The 21,750-nt window shown below is 44.7% G+C and overlaps 1 protein-coding gene across 1 annotated transcript in view; it reads right to left on the bottom strand.

The window, feature by feature from the left end:
- The window catches only part of glceb (glucuronic acid epimerase b), an 80,306-nt gene that overhangs the window by 25,554 nt on the left and 33,002 nt on the right, over positions 1 to 21,750 (bottom strand). The window contains exons 2-3 of the mRNA XM_036963807.2: positions 19,432 to 19,525; positions 3,959 to 4,488 (exon numbers count right to left, since the gene is read on the bottom strand). Of these exons, the coding sequence (XP_036819702.1) occupies positions 3,959 to 4,475 (517 nt within the window). The 5' untranslated portion in view covers positions 4,476 to 4,488; positions 19,432 to 19,525. The remainder of the gene's footprint in view (positions 1 to 3,958; positions 4,489 to 19,431; positions 19,526 to 21,750) is intronic.

Below are 21,750 nucleotides of genomic sequence, written 5' to 3'. Positions count from 1 at the left end.
AGAATTGTTCCACAGTTGTTTGCTCTTTCTCTCTCTTATAATGTGTGACTGAGACAGAACTCTGCAGGGGAGTGTGGAAGATAAGAGACTACTCAGACATTCCACAATAAATCCACTTTGGAGAGGGGACATTTATTGCCTAGCTTTTAGATAAACACTGAAACTCTGTGTTTGTATAGCTATGGAAGCAGGGTTTTGGTCTCAGGAGTAAAAAGGTAATGATGCAGTCAGTGACATCACTAAGGTGGGACTTCGGTTTAATAAGACAACTTGAGACCTGGTGTTTGACCCAGAACTTACTCAGCAACATTCGTGCTATGTTGCTGTTTTTTAATGCAATTGCAGACAGAAATTGACAAAGGTTTTTGAATTATTTAATTAAAGATAGTCAAAATGCTAATTTCACCAATGATGATTGGAAAGGAACAAATCTAACAATTGTAAAGGGTATAAACACTTATCCATGCTTGTTCAATCAACCATAAATAATTAATGAACATGCACCTGTAGAACGGTCGTTAAGACACTAACAGCTTACTGACGGTAGGCAATTAAGGTAACAGTTATGAAAACTTAGGACACTAAAGAGGCCTTTCTACTGACTCTGAAAAACACCAAAAGAAAGATGCCCAGGGTCCCTGCTCATCTGCGTGAACATGCCTTAGGCCTGCTACAAGGAGGCATGAGGACTGCAGATGTGGGCAGGGAAATAAATTGCAATGTCCGTACTGTGAGACGCCGCAACAGAGACAGCGCAACAGAGAGACAGGACTGACAGCTGATCGTCCTCGCAGTGGCAGACCACATGCACAATCCCTCCATCAGTGCTCAGACTGTCCGCAATAGGCTGAGAGAGGCTGGACTGAGGGCTTGTAGGCCTATTGTAAGGAAGGTCCTCACCAGACATCACCGGCAACAACGTCGCCTATGGGTACAAACCCACCGTCGCTGGACCAGACAGGACTGGCAAAAAGTGCTCTTCACTGACAAGTCGCTGTTTTGTCTCACCAGGAGCGATGGTCGGATTCGCATTTATCGACAAAGGAATGAGCGTTACACCGAGGCCTGTACTCTGGAGCGGGATCGATTTGGAGGTGGAGGGTCCGTCATGGTCTGGGGCGGTGTGTCACAGCATCATCGGACTGAGTTTGCTGTCATTGCAGGAAATCAACGCTGCGCGTTACAGGGAAGACATCCTTCTTCCTCATGTGGTACCCTTCCTGCAGGCTCATCCTGACATTAACTTCAAGCACGACAATACTGCTCGTTATGTGTGTGATTTCCTGCAAGACAGGAATGTCAGTGTTCAGCCATGGCCAGTTTAGAGCCCGGATCTCAATCCCATTGAGCACGTATGGGACCTGTTGGATCTGCGGGTGAGGTCTAGGGCCATTCCCCCCAGAAATGTCTGGGAACTTGCAAGTGCCTTGGTGGAAGAGTGGGGTAACATCTCACAACAAGAACTGGCAAATCTGGTTCAGTCCATGAGGAGGAGATGCACTGCAGTACTTAATGCAGCTGGTGACCACACCAGATACTGAATGTTGATTTTGAACTTAGAAATGTCCTTGTTTTTGAAAGAAAAGTACATTTTTTGTCCATTAAAATACCATCAAATTGATCAGAAATACAGTGTAGACATTGTGGCATGTTGTGTTAGCTAATCCAACTTGATCATTTTAAAAAGGCTAATTGATAATTAGAAAACCCTTTTGCAATTATGTTAGCACCACTGAAAACTGTTGTGTTGATTAAAGAAGCAATAAAACTGGCCTTCTTCAGACTAGCTGAGAATCTGGAGCATAAGCATTTGTGGGTTAAATTACAGGCTCAAAATGGCCAGACAAAGATCATTCTTCTGAAACTCCTCAGTCTATTCTTGTTCCGAGAAATTAAGGCTATTCCATGCGAGAAATAGCCAAGAAACTGAAGATCCCATACAACGCTGTGTACTACTCCCTTCACAGAACAGCGCAAACTGGCTCTAACTAGAATAGAAAGAGGAGTGGGAGGCCCCGGTGCACAACTGAGCAAGAGTACATTAGTGTCTAGTTTGAGAAAGACGCCTCACAAGTCCTCAACAAAACACCAGTCTCAACGTCAACAGTGAAGAGGCGACTCCAGGATGATATATATACAGCAACAGTAGAATAGGATGGTATTGACTAGAATACAGTATAAACATATGAAATGGGTAAAACAGTATGTAAACAATATTAAAGTGACCAGTGATTCCATGTCTATGTACATATGGCAGCAGTCTCTAAGGTGTAGGGTTGAGTAACCGGGTGGTAGCCGGCTAGTGAGTAAGTTCAGGGCAGGGTACTGGGTGGAGGCCGGCTTGTGATGGCTATTTAACAGTCTGATGGCCTTGAGATAGAAGCTGTTTTTCCAGTCTCTCGGTCCAAGCTTTGAGGCACCTGTACTGACATCGCTTTCTGGATGATAGTAGGGTGAATAGGCCGTGGCTCGGGTGGTTGATGTCGATTATCTTTTTGGACTTATTGTGACATCGGTTGCTGTAGTTGTCAAACACTCACATAGACAATAAACGACATCCTCACCACACAGATATCTGATCAGAGATTAAAACCACGGGTACCCACACATGGAGACCCTCACACTCCATTGTCTACCAATAGTCCATCTCCACGTTGTGAAACAGGAGACCCCGGCGTATCGGTACAAGCACAAAATGGTGCTCCATTAAGTTGCCACAATCAGGTTTCGTGATCTGCCCTGATCAAATCCCAGTTTCATTTGCTTAATGCAACTCAATTGATGGTGCATTATTCACAAGGGGCCAGAGGTGGATTACTCAAGCCTGGTTTCCTGGAAAATTCTCCTACGGACTGTGCAGCTAAATGGCTCTTAAACTCGTACGGACACTGTCCTTTAAGACGGGTCCGTTCAGACTGCTTTGCACACAACCACTAAGTGCTGGCCCTGACGTGCCATGTATAAACTAGTGTGTGATAGAGCTTTAGTGGTTCCTTTCCTGGTCCCTGTTTATGGAGTTGCAGGGACGGTTTATGTAGTTGAGGACAAAGGCAATGAATGTTGGGTTACTTTGCTTTTTTACATTTGACTATTCACCAAATTTTTCCAATCCTGGTCTTGTGGTGGGACCATTCACAGGGCCCTATAAAATCCACATTGCGGAGAATGAGGACGGAATCACGGAATCCAGATATTAAAAACGGAATTCAACAATATTCAAAAATGTATTGAACTTAGTAGAAAACACATTAATTTTCCCAAGACTAGAACAGAATGCATCAATGATTTGTATTTTCCTGCAACTTTATGAAGCGGTGAGGTATGCCCGTGTCTGCGGTGCGAGGAATGCCCGTGTCTGCGGTGCGAGGAATGCCCGTGTCTGCGGTGCGAGTGTATGTCTGCACATTGTGTAGCCGTTAGCGATGATGCTAATTATAACCATCTTCTGTTAGATGGAAAGGCTTTCCCAAAAACCTTCCCATTTAAAATGTCTACCAAAGTAGCCTATGGCTACCTGGCAGAATGAGATCATGACCATTTGCATCAATCCAGTGGCCATTTGCTTTGCAAACTCTCCAACCACAAGAGCGCTACACAAACATTGCTAACCAAACAGTCTCTTGTTGGTTCATACTACAACCCAAAATAAAATAAAAGATCAAATTTTGTTATTCTTCTATTTTTTTTAAAGTTTGGGAATTACAGAAACCTTGAAAAACCAAACGAAGAAAACTACATTTGGGGAAAAACAAATAAGATTTTATAAGGCCATACATTCGTGATGGTATTGATCAATAAGTAGTAATTCAGACGATTAAAGGATTGATAGACTAGCTCTGATTTCCTGTGCGTCAGGTGAATCAAAATAACGGTTGTAATGTGGTTGGCTGCAATAAAATGCCTTTTCTCGTGGACAGGGTCACGGATCAATGTTGGCGCCTCAAGGGCTTCGACTCACCTTCCACTCCACTGATGCACTTGACGCGGTCGCGCACCTCCACGTTGTATGCCTCGAAGGACATGAAGACGCCGTCCGGGTGGTAGGGCTCGCGCTGCGCGTACACCTTGGAGTAGCTGTGCTGGAACTCAAAGCGCTCGTAACCGTCGTACTGCACCACCTTGCCGTACACCTCAAAGTACTTCTCCAGCCAGCTGAAAGGGAAGTACACTTCAGCGCCGTCCCGACGACCCTTTATCGTGACGTCGTCGTTAATCAGGCAGTCCATCTCTTCGTACTTGATGCCGGCAGCTCCGCCTACTATGGGCGGCGGCTCCGGGGGCTGCGGGGGCTGCTGCTGGCTGCTAATGCTGGCGTCGCCCCCCTTGGCGCTGGGGGGTGGCGGCGGGGCCCGCGGGAGGAAGCGCAGGGCGGTGTCGCTGGAGCAGCGGTTCCACAGAAGCATGGTGAGGAGGGTGAAGAGGGCGCAGATGACGATCAGGGTCTTGTAGTTGACCCGGGCCGCCAGGCAACGCATGGTCACAGCACACCTGCACAGGGGAAACAGAGACTTATTAATAGTATCCTTTGACAACATTAAGTATATAAGACACATACAGTGCCTTCGGAAAGAACTTTTTCAACATTGTTACGTTACTGCCTTGTTACATTTTTGCAAATGTATTACACATTTTAAAAAACAGAAATATCAGATTTACATAAGTATTGTGGATGGGTCTGAAAACGTTCCGAAGGCACTGTAGATACAGGCAGCCTTCCTACTTCATTTGCCGCAGTGGAAGGAGTTTAATGGCTGTGATAGGAGAATACGGAGGATGGATCAACAAAAAGGAGGAAGTTGGTACAGAATACCAATACTCCAAAATATGCATCCTGTTTGCAACAAGGCACTAAAGTAATACTGCCAAAAAAATTACTTTGTCCGAAAGTGTTATGTTTGTGGAAAATACAACACATTACTGAGCGCCACTCTGCGTATTTTCATCATGTTATGGGTATGCTATAATTGTTAAGAACAAGGGAGATTTTCAGGATAAAAAAAAATCTAATGAATGGAGCTAAACAGGCAAAATCCTAGAGGAAAACCTTGTTCAGTCTGCTTTCCACCAGACACTGGGAAATGAATGAACATTTCAGCAGGACAATAACCTAAAACAAAGCCACATTTACACTGGAGTTACTCACCAAGACAGTGAATGTTCCTGAGTTATTGTTGAGACTTAAATTTACTTGGAAAATCCATCGCAAGACCTGAAAAATGGTTGACTAGCAATGATCAACAACCAAATTTGACAGAGCTTGAAGATTTTTATTTTATTTTTAATAAATGGGCAAATGTTGCACAATCCAGGTGTGGAAAGTTCTTAAGAGACTTACCCAGAAAGTCTAATCTCTGCCAAAGGTATGTCATGACGTTGGCCTGTAGGTGAGGTTTATGACCACATAAATACCTTTCCACTCTCTCTACTCTAGAGTGACTATTGGATCAAGAGCCTCGCTGGCTAATATTTGTTTTGTGCAGCAAACTGTGTAGCATTTTGAGTTACTTGTATAGTTCAGTAAGAAACTGTACAAAAATATTCACAACGCGATCATTAGCATTCTCTATGGGATTTTACATGTACTTGTTAGCATTGCTAATCATCAGATTGCAGAGTATAAGTGGGGTTTGAAATCCACAGCCCTTGGGATCAGTGCTGATATTACTGAATATCCCCGTATGACACAAGGTTGGAATGACTCTGGATACCACACCAGCTAAGAAAGCATTGGCGTCAATATGGTCCAGCATCCCTGTGGAACGCTTTCAACACCTTGTAGAGTCCATGCCCTGACAAATTGAAGATGTTCTGAGGGAAGGGGGGGCTCAATATTATGAAGGTGTTCTTAATATTTTGTATACTCCGTGTACTTCTGCTGTACCACTACTACTGTCACCCTATGTGTGGCCCTCAACATCTTCAACAAAAACACATGCAACGTGTTATCTGGGAGCTTCATTGATACAAACAAGAGAGGTGTTGGGATGTGGGGGAAAAACAGCACAGATAGTCACTCCAACACTAGCCTACTGCTCTACACCGACAGGTCTGGGCTCCACAGCTCCCGGTTCTAGACAGAGCCGACAGGCTTGGGCTCCACAGCTCCCGGTTCTAGACAGAGCCGACAGGCTTGGGCTCCACAGCTCCCGGTTCTAGACAGAGCCGACAGGCTTGGGCTCCACAGCTCCCGGTTCTAGACAGAGCCGACAGGCTTGGGCTCCACAGCTCACGGGTGATCAATTAAGGAATACACAAAGTAGACTAAACCTCTTAAGAAGATGCAAGGTGATTGAGGAGCATCTGCAGATGAGTTGATGAGAATCGAATGCAGATTAACTTGAGGAAAGGAACCAGCATGATGGTAAATGTGATGACGAGCAGCATTTGCCATTAGTTGTTTGTGTACCTTTTGCCTTTTGCAGCTGCTTCGGCTTGAGGGTTAGGAATGGAAAACATTCAACTACCACTTCAGAGGCTTGCATAGACCAATTCACATAACGCATGTCAGGCATTGGCAGTTTTTCCAAATAGTGGATCACAGACAGTCCCTCTTTGGTTGTGGGTAAACACTTAGTGGATCACAGACAGTCCCTCTTTGGTTGTGGGTAAACACTTAGTGGATCACAGACAGTCCCTCTTTGGTTGTGGGTAAACACTTAATGGATCACAGACAGTCCCTCTTTGGTTGTGGGTAAACACTTAGTGGATCACAGACAGTCCCTCTTTGGTTGTGGGTAAACACTTGTCTACGAGAACGGCATTAAGAACTTGAAACGCTTTGAGGTGAGGGTCAAAACTAGATGAAAGGGCTGGAGTCGACGTCTACCAGGCCAACGAGACGCGTCAATTCATTCACCCGATTAACAGTGCCAATCAGCGCGGGTCCGAGACTCACATCATCTGCCATGTTGTTTCTGGCATTTCCATCGTCCTGAGAGAAATCAATAGGCAAACCCCCTCACTAATTACAGCTTACGGCGCTAGGAGTTGCAGATGCAGCAACGACAAAGACTCGGCCTTCCCACAATACAGGAGGAGAGAGAGAGGGTAGAAAATCATTACCTCCAACAGCATCTCAATGCTTCAGCTTAATCCAGCCACAGCTAAAGGTCAACACAATGAATGCGCATTAATTCCACAATGGGAGCAATCTGCCCGCCCTAGCAACGCCGAGTCAAATTACAACGATAATGGTCTCTGGTCTCCTACAAAGTTAAACACCAAGGACAAGCATGTAGCCAGACAAGGACGCCTGGAGTTAGGAAGTTCCAGTTCTCTCTAATAAGCGTGTAGAGTAAAGGCATGATATGATACAGGATATGAGGCATGATATGATACAGGATATGAGGCAGGATAGGCTACTCTCTTAAGAACAGCCTCGAGTGCTGGGTGATTTAAAATGTCAGTCAAATGATCAATAATATAATAATGCTCTTAGCAAAAAATGTTTTATTTTATTTACAATCTGTAGACACTATGAGAATAGAAAGGTTCACAACTTTTGTAAAACATCACAGCTGAAAAATATATACCAAATAGGAACCAAAACTGGATGGTGTTCAGAACTAGATGGTAGTGGTGGAGGGGAGCTGAAAGATGTATAAGCTGGAAGTAAAAGCCTAAGTGTTGTCGATTAGTTTACTCCAATTAGGGGAGGGGCGGTAGGGTTAGGCAGAAATAGAAAACATAAACAGAACCAGTCAAAAGTTTGGACACAGGGTTTTTATTTTGTTTTACTTTTCCCCCCCTACATTGTAGAATAATAGTGTAGATATCAAAACTATGAAATAACACATGTAGTAGCACCCCCAAAAAAGTGTTATATTGGAGATTCTTCAAAGTAGCCAACCTTTGCCTTGATGACAGCTTTGCACACTCTTGGCATTCTCTCAAACAGCTTCATGAGTTAGTCACCTGGAATGCATTTCAATTAACAGGTGTGCCTTGTTCAAAGTTAATTTGTGGAATTTCTTTCCTTCTTAATGCATTTGAGCCAATCAGTTGTGTTGCGACAAGGTAAGGGGTGGTATACAGAAGATAGCCCTATTTGGTAAAAGACCAAGTCTATACTATGCTTATTTGAACTGTTCTTGGCAAAGGGAAACGACAGTCCATCATTACTTTAAGACATGAAGGTAAGTCAATCCGGAACATTAAGAACTTTGAAAGTTTCTTCAAGTGCAGTCGCAAAAAACATCTGGCCACAGGAAAGAAAGACCCAGAGTTACCTCTGCTGAAGAGGATAAATTCATTAGTTATCAGCTTCAGAAATTGCAGCCCAAATAAATGCTTCAGAGTTCAAGTATCTCAACATGACTGCGTGAATCAGGCCTTCAGGGTCAAAATGCTGCAAAGAAACCACTACTAAAAGGACACCAATAAGAAGAGACTTTCTTGGGCCAAGAAAACAATATTTTTCATTCCAAATCGCCACGTCTTCGTGAGATGTAGAGTAGGTAAACGGATGATCTCCGTGGTGGTGGTGTGATGGTGTGGGGTGCTTTGCTGTGACACTGTCAGTGATTTATTTCCAATTCAAGGCACACTTAACCAGCATGGTTAACCAGCGATACCCCATCGCATTTGGCTTGTGCTAAGTGGGACTATCGTTTGTTTTTCAACAGGACCATGAACCAAAACACACCTCCAGATTGCGTAAGGGCTATTTGACCAAGAAGAACATTGATGGAGTGCTGCACCAGATGACCTGGCCTGCAGCCAACAAGCGCTCAGCATGTGGGAGCTCCTTCAAGACTGTTGGAAAAGCATTCCAGGTGAAGCTGGTTGAGAGAATGCCAAGAGTGTGCAAAACTGTCGTCAAGGCAAAGGGTGGCCATCTCAAATATATTTTGATTTGTTGAACACTCTTTTGGTTACTCCATGATTCCATATGTGTTATTTCATAGTTTTGATGTCTTCACTATTATTTTTACATCGTAGAAAATAGTAAAAATAAAGAAAAACCCTTGAGTAGGTGTGTCCAAACGTTTGACTGGTACTGTATACATTCAGCCTGGTGTTAGTAACCCAGCTCACAATATAAACCCTGAAGATCACGTGTTAATGTTCGTGTTCTAACAATAGCTGCTGCAAATACATGAGCTGTATGGGGTGGGTTAGAAACACACTTTCCAATAATAGCGAGCACTTCCATTTGGAAATAGGTCTACACATGGTTCTCTCCAAGTATCAACTGCTGGAGGGTGAAAGTGAACTCTGCACTTGCAGTTACCAACTTTAAGTGTCATGTCATGTGAAATATCTGCTTTGGCAGACCTCTGCATATGTAAAAGATTGCTGTATGAATAAAAGTATCATTGATATTTGGAGAAAAGTCAGCATAGTGGAGAGATGAATGATTGGGCTGCTGGGAGCTCTGACAATGATGAGAACTCTGGGAGGAAGCCTGGGGACTGCACAGTGAAAGATAAGCAGACTGTCTCCATCTTGTCAGGGCCTGACTATAACTAATTGGATCTTATTAGGTGGTGTGCTGCCGGCAGAGCTCAGTCAGTCGCATGGCTACTGGCTATACCACTAGGCTTCACTGAGTCCAGCCAATCACAGCCTGCCTAAACCAGGACAAGACCATAGTGACTAGACAAGTGGGCAAGGATAAATCTAGAACTTATATCGCATTGCTTGTTATTCATTCACGTTCTCTCTCACCACCTTTCATGAATCCACATGTCTTGTAATTCATATGATCAGACTGTTAAAACGGATCTCCTCAAGGTTCTGGAGAAAGAGCCATTTCAATAAAAACCCTGTAGCATCTTTCAATTCACTTGTGAATGTAACCTATTTATTATGTACGACTTACCTACAGTTCAGACAACACAACTAGGCTCTATCTAGTGGACGAGACAGTAGCTGTGTTTTCATGGATCATTTCGGCCCAAATCCACTTAAGTGCATGAGATATGGATGGGCCTCTGTGTAATCCAAGGGCAATCAGCTTGACTACGGATGTGTTGCACAGATGTAATCCCTCTGGTAATATCCACGATTTGAACTACAGACTTAGAGGGGAAGTACTCCAAAACAACAGACACCAACCCGGATAGGGAGTACAAGGCTGTTGAGGATAAAAACCCTCCATGCCTGACAGATTGTGGTAAAGGGGGGGGGGGGGGGGTGGAGCTTTTCAGCTTAAATGCGCCAACGTCCTGCTTCGGAGAATTGAAAGATACTTAAAAATTTGACACGGCGGCATGGGACCTGCGTTTAAAATGAGCGCATCAATCTGTAGCCAGCGCACATGACCAGATGCCCTCTCAGTATGCTTGGAGTTCATCCGTCGCCACGGCGCTCTGGCCAGAGTTCACGCCCACTCCCCGTCCTCATCCTGGTGATGCATGGCCTTCCCAGGGGGCCAAGGGGGAGGGATGAGACACAGGAGGAAATGAAGGACTCCATTGAAATGCTGCTAAGCATACTGCTGAGCTTAAAACAGCCTAGCCTTTAGCCTTGATAAATGTATGGGGGGGGGGGGGGGTTATCCACTGAGCTTAAAAATACCCAGCCTTTAGCCTTGATAAGGGGGGGGGGGGGTTCTCAGTAATGTGAGAACATCGACTGCCCTTGGCCTCCACCCCAGCCTTGGCAACCTGGCCTCTGGGAGCATAGGGGCTACATTGTCTTTAGATGCTGTCCCGATAATGGCCATCAGGGGTGGGAGGAGGAAGGCTGGCCCTGGCACTAGGGACTGTGGAGTCTGAAAGGACTGCTTTCAGGTTTAGTGGCCTCTGCTCTGATTGGAAGGTTTGGCTCCGGTCACCTTATGGTTGTCAGAACTCTTCCACTCAGAGTTTTTTTATAACACTGACTGGGCATCAACGATGAGACAAAATGAAGAGGGCAGCTGCTGCCGCTAGCATGCTGATGATGTAGGACTACATGTGGTGTTGTGTTTGCTTCCAAGGGGTTGGGACGACATGCCATATTGGGCCCAACCTGCCCATCCAGGTGGGGTTAGACGACTACGGCGAGCTTGACAGAATGGTCATCAGATATACCGTCCAACTTCAGGCCATTTAAGCCCCAGGAATAAATCAGAGGCAGGTGCATGCCAGGCTTGCCAAGACTTGAAAATCATCTCAGTCAAAAAGCTGGTTGAAATACAATGCATTGCTTCTAGGCAACATGAGCTTTGTCAAAACTTACAAACAGTCCTTGACGACCAACAGAGACATAATAGTATGTCTAACCTTGGACGGTTGGAGCAGAGGTCAATCGAAATGTTGAAGGGGTCCATGTCTAACCTTGAAAAAGGTTAGACATGGACCTTTAAAAAGGGGCGGCAGCGTAGCCTAGTGGTTAGAGTGTTGGACTGGTTGCAAGTTCAAATCCCCAAGGTACAAATCTGTCGTTCTGCCCCTGAACAAGGCAGTTAACCTGCTGTTCATAGGCCATCATTGAAAATAAGAATTTGTTCTTAACTGACTTGCCTAGTTAAATAAAGGTAAAATAAATACAGTCTGACCTCTGCTCCAACCATCCAAGGTTAGACCCCTTTAACATGTCAATTGACCTCTGCTCCAACCGTCCATGTCTAACCTTGGCTGGTTGGAGCAGAGGTCAATCGATATGTTGAAGGGGTTTACGTGTTGAGAAGTATCTTTGTGATCCGAGGTCTCGGGACTGTAAACACAGAAGCCATGAGGAGGGAGGTCTCCGAGTTCCAAATGCTCACAGCTTCTCCAGGCATTTCTGACATCACTCATAGGCCAGCTCCGATGACAGGCGTTTGCTCATTGGGTGAATGCTGGCAGCTTCTCCGGTCGTCTCTGACATCACTCATAGGCCAGCTCCGATGACAGGCGTTTGCTCATTGGGTGAATGCTGGCAGCTTCTCCAGTCATCTCTGACATCACTCATAGGCCAGCTCCGATGACAGGCGTTTGCTCATTGGGTGAATGCTGGCAGCTTCTCCAGTCATCTCTGACATCACTCATAGGCCAGCTCCGATGACAGGCGTTTGCTCATTGGGTGAATGCTGGCAGCAGCTGCGCTGCATTGTTAACGTGTCAGAAATCTCTGGATGCAATAACAGCTGCTTCACAACTACCCAGGATACACCGTGCTCAAGAGTATCTCATTCTGCCTTGGAACGTCAACAGACTGCCAACATACCAGCTGGCCAGTTAGTTTAATGTGCATGTATAATAAGGCGGGGATACTTTAACCCTTCACACAACAGCAAGAAGACAGAAAAGGTGGTTGGATTGGCTACTTAGTTACAGTATGCCTGCTAAGGCCAATCTCCTACTACAAGTTCTGTTTATAATGACGAGACCGCGGAAAGAGCAAAGTGGGCCTAACATTGTTCTTCAAATGTGAGCAGAGGGTTTGTGTTGTTTTACTGATAACATGGGGAGGGATGAGGAAGCACATCCTGCAGTATTTAAGTTCATTTTCCTGTCATTATCTTTTTCCCGTTTGGGCAAAAGCATTCATGTCCTACGACCTTTGCCTCCATACCAAAACCCCCATTTGCAGTACACAAAGGGTGCTAGTGATGATTATTCAGCACTAAGACTATTGGAACCCCATCTCACAAGCACCTGGAAGTATGTTTTCAGTGGTATGCTTAGGCTATATCAAGTGTGTATGAATACCAAGAGGGTGGAAAAACAATAGCACCAGAGCCCTGGGTTGGGCAAACCACTGTAGCAGCAGAGCCCTGGGTTGGGCAGACCACTGTAGCACCAGAGCCCTGGGTTGGGCAGACCACTGTAGCACCAGAGCCCTGGGTTGGGCAGACCACTGTAGCAGCAGAGCCCTGGGTTGGGCAGACCACTGTAGCAGCAGAGCCCTGGGTTGGGCAGGCTGGTGTTTTTATCCCTCTGCTGTTTTCTGGTGGGGAATAAAAATGTAACAGCCATCATTGCGATAACGCCCCATCGCTGGTGAGCTGCCCTTGGGGAGGTATCGGAGCAGAAGTCCCGGTGTTTGTGCAACCAGGTGTTCCTGCCCCAACTACACACTCATGACATTTTCAGTGGTCTCTGGGTGAATTCAGGCAGGGGCTCAGACTGCTGTAAATAAGCTCTGGCTGACTGGAGCTCAGGGGCCTGTTAATGCCTACTGTGTCGGCGACGAGAAGGGTGTCCGGGTGTGTGTGTGTGTGTGTGTGTCTGAGTGTGTGTGTGTGTGTGTGTGTGTGTGTGTGTGTCTGTGTGTCTGTGTGAGGCAGCTCGTTAGAAAAGACAAACACGCCACCCATAAAATGTGCTCCACTGTAGGTCGTCTCACTCCTCTTCATCAGTTAATGCATGGCTCACTCAGTAACATTTAGGCGTTGACAGCATCACTACCAAGGTTGAGGCCAAATTCTCCCTTGGTGGTGCCTCAACACAAGGGAAGCGACCGCAGCTCAGCTTGAATAAGTCACACTGATGACAGAGTTAATATGCACCACAGTGCATGTACCATCCACAACATATTCAAATGTCTGTTCTGTAATCGTGGTAACACCCCTACACATTGCCCTTTCAAGTCTTCAGATGCCTGCTGCTGCCTGGGCGTAAGAACAGACCGTCACAGCAAGTTGTATCTCAGAGGAGAGGAGTAGAGGAGGAGAGGGGGACAGGGGGAGGGAGCTAGCCCTTCATCACATATTAAAACACATCTTCTGTTAGCAATGAGTTCACATTCTGCCCAAAACACCTGCTCCATCACCTGCCAGTCACAGAGGCAGGTGTCTCCCAATCAGAAGCTCTATTTAAAAAAATTAAATAAATGTTTTTTAATGGTCCAACCTCAAGGCCAACCCGTTTTTTTCAGAGTAGTGCGTGTCTCCAGTTACCATCTCACCAGGCCTCTCGGGGGAGCAGCAGGACTTCCAGCAGCTGGATACCCTGCTGGCCTCCAGCCTTGTTAATCATGCATGGGTGTGGATGCCCTCGCCACTCCAATAGTGCCCAGCAGACCTCACATTGGACTACAGTAAGAGTCCTATTCAAATCAATCAAAACTCCTATCCAGATGTTTGCAGTGGAAAACAAAATAGCTTATAGGCTATTCTAGTCTAACCCTGTGAGAATGTGTATTTGGATTAATACAGGGTTTTAAAAGGAGTTTACTGTGTGAGAACTCCAACTCCATATTCTTCAGACCTCTAACGACCCAGAGAGTCGTATGGGCGTTTACAAATGTAGAAAATGAAAGAAAGTTTTAAATAATTATTGAAAAAATGATGCCCGTTTCAAGGCCAGGTAAGGCTGAGATATCTACATGTAGGATTTATCCTCTAAAGATGGGCCTATATAATTGAGTAAAGACGTGTTCTGCTGATTTTAGCTGAGGAAGGTCTGTACCAGCCAGCCGGTGTTTACCGTCTGTGCCCTGATAACACAAGACTTAAGCACCAGGTCTTTCTTACCTGGCATTGGCCCTGCATTCCACTGGACTTCTCTCCATTACATTCCGTTTGTTGAATCACCATAGCAAACACACTGAGCTAACAAATTGACTTCGATGTGGCCAACAAAGAAGTAATTTCACATTAGTGCTGCACAATGAAACATGGTTTATATCTCTCAGAGCAGGCAGAGAATGGAGGAAATTGCTTTGAAGTGAATGTCTCGGTCCAACCCGTCACTAGTCCAGGGATTAGGCAGGTTATTACCAAAAAGCATACAATATTAGAGACCTACAGGGGGGATTAAACACGCTCCTAATCAACTGGAGAAGAGACAGAAAAATAACCACTCTTCAATGCCATTACTGTGACCTTTGCACATCATTTATAAGCAGTGCACAAAAACATGTAGCCTTGCAGCAGCATAACAGAATATGATTCAGGGACGGAGCAGGACATGGGATCCTTCCACAGTAAGGCTTACATGTAGCCTCTGCAGCAGCATAACAGAATATGATTCAGGGATGGAGCAGGACATGGGATCCTTCCACAGTAAGGCTTACATGTAGCCTCTACAGCAGCATAACAGAATATGATTCAGGGATGGAGCAGGACATGGGATCCTTCCACAGTAAGGCTTACATGTAGCCTTGCAGAAGCATAACAGAATATGATTCAGGGATGGAGCAGGACATGGGATCCTTCCACAGTAAGGCTTACATGTAGCCTCTACAGCAGCATAACAGAATATGATTCAGGGATGGAGCAGGACATGGGATCCTTCCACAGTAAGGCTTACATGTAGCCTCTGCAGCAGCATAACAGAATATGATTCAGGGATGGAGCAGGACATGGGATCCTTCCACAGTAAGGCTTACATGTAGCCTTGTAGCAGCATAACAGAATATGATTCAGGGATGGAGCAGGACATGGGATCCTTCCACAGTAGGGCTTACAAGTAGCCTCTACAGCAGCATAACAGAATATGATTCAGGGATGGAGCAGGACATGGGATCCTTCCACAGTAAGGCTTACATGTAGCCTCTACAGCAGCATAACAGAATATGATTCAGGGATGGAGCAGGACATGGGATCCTTCCACAGTAAGGCTTACATGTAGCCTCTACAGCAGCATAACAGAATATGATTCAGGGATGGAGCAGGACATGGGATCCTTCCACAGTAAGGCTTACATGTAGCCTTGTAGCAGCATAACAGAATATGATTCAGGGATGGAGCAGGATATGGGATCCTTCCACAGTAAGGCTTACATGTAGCCTCTACAGCAGCATAACAGAATATGATTCAGGGACGGAGCAGGACATGGGATCCTTCCACAGTAAGGCTTACATGTAGCCTCTACAGCAGCATAACAGAATATGATTCAGGGATGGAGCAGGACATGGGATCCTTCCACAGTAAGGCTTACATGTAGCCTCTACAGCAGCATAACAGAATATGATTCAGGGATGGAGCAGGACATGGGATCCTTCCACAGTAAGGCTTACATGTAGCCTTGCAGCAGCATAACAGAATATGATTCAGGGATGGAGCAGGACATGGGATCCTTCCACAGTAAGGCTTACATGTAGCCTTGCAGCAGCATAACAGAATATGATTCAGGGATGGAGCAGGACATGGGATCCTTCCACAGTAAGGCTTACATGTAGCCTCTACAGCAGCATAACAGAATATGATTCAGGGATGGAGCAGGACATGGGATCCTTCCACAGTAAGGCTTACATGTAGCCTCTACAGCAGCATAACAGAATATGATTCAGGGATGGAGCAGGACATGGGATCCTTCCACAGTAAGGCTTACATGTAGCCTTGAAGCAGCATAACAGAATATGATTCAGGGATGGAGCAGGACATGGGATCCTTCCACAGTAAGGCTTACATGTAGCCTCTACAGCAGCATAACAGAATATGATTCAGGGACGGAGCAGGACATGGGATCCTTCCACAGTAAGGCTTACATGTAGCCTTGCAGCAGCATAACAGAATATGATTCAGGGATGGAGCAGGACATGGGATCCTTCCACAGTAAGGCTTACATGTAGCCTCTACAGCAGCATAACAGAATATGATTCAGGGATGGAGCAGGACATGGGATCCTTCCACAGTAAGGCTTACATGTAGCCTTGCAGCAGCATAACAGAATATGATTCAGGGATGGAGCAGGACATGGGATCCTTCCACAGTAAGGCTTACATGTAGCCTTGTAGCAGCATAACAGAATATGATTCAGGGATGGAGCAGGACATGGGATCCTTCCACAGTAAGGCTTACATGTAGCCTCTACAGCAGCATAACAGAATATGATTCAGGGATGGAGCAGGACATGGGATCCTTCCACAGTAAGGCTTACATGTAGCCTTGAAGCAGCATAACAGAATATGATTCAGGGATGGAGCAGGACATGGGATCCTTCCACAGTAAGGCTTACATGTAGCCTTGCAGCAGCATAACAGAATATGATTCAGGGATGGAGCAGGACATGGGATCCTTCCACAGTAAGGCTTACATGTAGCCTTGCAGCAGCATAACAGAATATGATTCAGGGATGGAGCAGGACATGGGATCCTTCCACAGTAAGGCTTACATGGTTAAAACCTCATGACATAGCAGGGTTACAGGTATTGGGACCTTGAACATGTGACATATCCCCTCCGAGCGAGTCTTTTGCAGGAAGAGGTGGCATAAAAAAAAAGCAGCCCGTGGAGCTGTAGGGGATACAGCTTTGATCAGTGTCTGTGAATCTACCCAAGTCCTGTCCTCTCGCTCCATGCAGACTTCCAATTACCAGCCTGATACAGGCTAATGAATCCAGAGCACGTTCAAAGACTTCTCCTTTCCTTTTGCTATCAACTTGATACGGTTTGGGTTTAGGGAAATCCGTCACAGCTCTGCTTACTCATTTAAGATCAGGTCAGATTGGGTCAGCATTAATGCAGTTCTATGATTCCAAAGTAAGTTACTGTTGAAAAATGACAGGTACAGGGCCTTCAGGAAGTATTTCACACCCCTGGACTTGGTCCACATTTGTGGTAGAGCCTGAATTTAAAATGGACTCAAATTAGACTGTCGCTGGCCGACACACAATACCCTATAAAGTGGAACTATGTTTTTAGAAAGGTTTACAAATTAATACAAAAACGAAAAGCTGAAATGTCTTGAGTCAATAAGTATTCATCCCCTTTGTTATGGCATGCATGAATCAGTTCAGGAGTAAACACTTGCTTAATAAGTTTAATGACTACCTCATCTCTGTACCCCACACATACAGATAATTGTAAGGTCCCTCAGTCGAGAAGTGAATTTCTAACACAAATTCAACCACAAAGACCAGGGAGGTTTTCCAATGCCTGACCAAGAAGGGTATTGAATATATGCCTTTGAGAATGGAGAAGTTGTTAATTACACTTGGATGGTGTATCAATGCACCCAGTCACTACAAAGATACAGACTCCCTTCCAAACTCAGTTGTCGGAGAGGAAGGAAACCGCTCAGTGATTTCACCATGAGGGCAATGGTGACTTTAAAACAGCTACAGATTTTAATGGCTGTGACAGAAGAAAACTGAGGATGGATCAACATTGTAGTTTCTCCACAATACTAACCTAATTGACAGAGTGAAAAGGAAGCCAGTACAGAATAAAAATATTCCAAAACATGCATCCTGTTTCCAACAAGGCACTAAAGTAAAACTGCTAAAAATGTGGCAAAGAAATGAACTTGCTTTGCTGAATACAAAGCGTTATGTTTGGAGCAAACCCAACACTACACATTACTGAGTACCACTCTTCCTATTTTCAAGCAGGTGGTGCCTGCATCATAGGTATGCTGGTCATTGGCAAGGACTTGGGGAGTTTTTTTATTTTAAAAAATGGAATAAAGCTAAGCACATGTAAAATCCTAGAGGAAAACCTGGTTCAGTCTGCTTCCCACCATACACTGGGAAATGAATGAACCTTTCAGCAGGACAATAACCTCAAATACAAGGCCAAATCTACACTGGGTGTTGGCTGAGTTACAGTTTTGACTTAAATCTGCATTAAAATATACAGTGAGGGAAAAAAGTATTTGATCCTCTGCTGATTTTGTACGTTTGCCCACTGACAAAGAAAATGTTGGTTTATAATTTTAATGGTAGGTTTAATTGAACAGTGAGAGACAGAAAAACAACAAAAAAATCCAGAAAAATGCATGTCAAAAATGTCATAAATTGATTTGCATTTTAATGAGGGAAATAAATATTTGACCCCCTAGCCAGTCTCCAGATCTTAATTCCATAGAAAATCTGTGGAGGGAGCTGAAGGTTCGAGTTGCCAAACGTCAGCCTCGAAACCTTAATGACTTGGAGAAGATCTACAAAGAGGAGTGGGACAAAATCCCTCCTGAGATGTGTGCAAACCTGGTGGCCAACTACAAGAAACATCTGACCTCTGATTGCCAACAAGGGTTTTGCCACCAAGTACTAAGTCAAGTTTTGCACAGGGGTCAAATACTTATTTCCCTCATTAAAATGCAAATCAATTTATAACATTTTTGACATGCATTTTTCTGGATTTTTTTGTTGTTATTCTGTCTCTCACTGTTCAAATAAACCTACCATTAAAATTATAGACTGATCATTTCTTTGTCAGTGGGCAAACATACAAAATCAGCAGGGGAAATACTTGTTTCCCTCACTGTATATATATCAAGACCTAAAAATGGTTGTCTAGTAATAATGAACAACTTATTTGACAGAACTTAGAGAATTATAAAAAATAAAAATAGGCAAATGTTGCACAATCCACATGTGGAAAGCTCTTATAGACTTACCCAGAAAGACTCAGAGCTGTAGTTGCTGCCAAAGGGCATTATAACATGTATTGACCCTGGGGTGTGAATACTTATGTAAATGAGCTAATTTTCTAAAATCATGTTTGCTCTTTGTCATTATGGGGTAGTGTGTGTAGATGGATGAGGAGAAAAATACATTTTGAAATCAGGCTGTAACAACATGTGGAATAAGTCATGGGGTATGAATACTCTAAGAAGGCACTGTAGGTACTCACCCTAATCCATTCAGCAGAAAACAGCCAACGGATCAGTCATGTCCCCGGCTACGAGTTCCCCTGGATCTAGTTCATCTGGCCGACTCCTCACCACCTGCAACAAAAACATTACATTACATTGACGAGCAGTGTGAACACTTAAAATGTTCACTTTTAAATGAAATTGGGATTCGTAACATTACGACAAATCCCAGTATGCAGTACGCAAAAAGTAAACAGCATAGTGGGTCAATTTCCACAAGAACTAAGAGCGTTGAAGCGCGAGGCTCATCTTCTTCAAATGCTGATGCTCCAGATTCTCAACTAGTCTGAAGGCCACTTTTATTGCTTCTTTAAATCAGAACAGTTTTCAGCCGTGCTAACGTAATTGCAAAAGGGGTTTCTAATGATCAATTAGCCTTTTAAAATGATACACTTGGATTAGGTAACACAACGTGCCATTGGAACACAGGACTGATGGTTGCTGATAATTGGCCTCTGTACACCTATGTAGATATTCCATAGAAAATCTGCCGTTTCCAGCTACAATAGTCATTTACAACATTAACAATGTCCACACTGTATTTCTGATCAATTTAATGCTATTTTAAATGGACAAAAAAAATGATTTTGAAAGAAAAGCACAAGGACATTTCTAAGTGACCCCAAACTTTTGAACGGTAGTGTAGTTGAGAAGGAAATGCTAATTATGTGAGGTGGAATTGAAGTACAGTAATGGTAGTACAAGTATTATTTACAATGAACCTGAAAAGGACCGCACCCGGAGACACAAACCATTCCTGGTAACAGAGCAGTGCTTAACCATCTGAAAAGGACTGCACCCAGAGACACAAACCATTCCTGGTAACAGAGCAGTGCTTAACCATCTGAAAAGGACCACACCCGGAGACACAAACCATTCCTGGTAACAGAGCAGTGCTTAACCATCTGAAAAGGACCACACCCGGAGACACAAACCATTCCTGGTAACAGAGCAGTGCTTAACCATCTGAAAAGGACCACACCCGGAGACACAAACCATTCCTGGTAACAGAGCAGTGCTTAACCATCTGAAAAGGACCACACCCTAGAGACACAAACCATTCCTGGTAACAGAGCAGTGCTTAACCATCTGAAAAGGACCACACCCAGAGACACAAACCATTCCTGGTAACAGAGCAGTGCTTAACCATCTGAAAAGGACCACACCCGGAGACACAAACCATTCCTGGTAACAGAGCAGTGCTTAACCATCTGAAAAGGACTGCACCCGGAGACACAAACCATTCCTGGTAACAGAGCAGTGCTTAACCATCTGAAAAGGACCACACCCGGAGACACAAACCATTCCTGGCAACAGAGCAGTGCTTAACCATCTGAAAAGGACTGCACCCGGAGACACAAACCATTCCTGGTAACAGAGCAGTGCTTAACCATCTGAAAAGGACCACACCCTAGAGACACAAACCATTCCTGGTAACAGAGCAGTGCTTAACCATCTGAAAAGGACCACACCCGGAGACACAAACCATTCCTGGTAACAGAGCAGTGCTTAACCATCTGAAAAGGACTGCACCCGGAGACACAAACCATTCCTGGTAACAGAGCAGTGCTTAACCATCTGAAAAGGACTGCACCCGGAGACACAAACCATTCCTGGTAACAGAGCAGTGCTTAACCATCTGAAAAGGACCACACCCTAGAGACACAAACCATTCCTGGTAACAGAGCAGTGCTTAACCATCTGAAAAGGACCACACCCGGAGACACAAACCATTCCTGGCAACAGCGCAGCTGCATTGTGAATTTTATCACATTTTTATTTAACCTTGATTTAACTAGGCAAGTCAGTAAACAAATTATTATTTACAATGACGGACTACTCCGGCCAAACCCCGACGACGCTGGGCCAATTGTGCGGTGCCCTATGGAACTCCCAATTACAGCCGGATGTGATACAGCCTGGATTCGAACCAGGTACTATAGTGACGCTTCATGCACTGAGATGCAGTGCCTTAGACCGCTGCGCCACTCGGGAGCTTATAGTTTTAAACAGAAAGCAGATGTTTTTCAACATTAAGAAAATGTTTCAGTTTGTCACATCGCTAACAGTGACTACCTACCGACAAGGATGACTTACTAAATATAGGCCTAAAACGCCAGGAAAGAAGTTACATATGATCACATTCTAATAAGGTTAACATTTTGGATGAGTTACCAGGCAGACATCTTTGGTTGTTTCAAAAATTGTCCCTAACAACATGAAAGCATGTGAGACAACAACAAGGCCTGTAGGGCAGATAATGCTGTGTGTGTTTGCTGGACGGAGACAAGCTGACT

Source organism: Oncorhynchus mykiss, chromosome 26 (assembly GCF_057628025.1).
Source record: "Oncorhynchus mykiss isolate SJ-2025 chromosome 26, ASM5762802v1, whole genome shotgun sequence".
Taxonomy (NCBI): Eukaryota; Metazoa; Chordata; class Actinopteri; order Salmoniformes; family Salmonidae; genus Oncorhynchus; species Oncorhynchus mykiss.
This window is presented reverse-complemented; position numbering and strand designations above follow the sequence as displayed.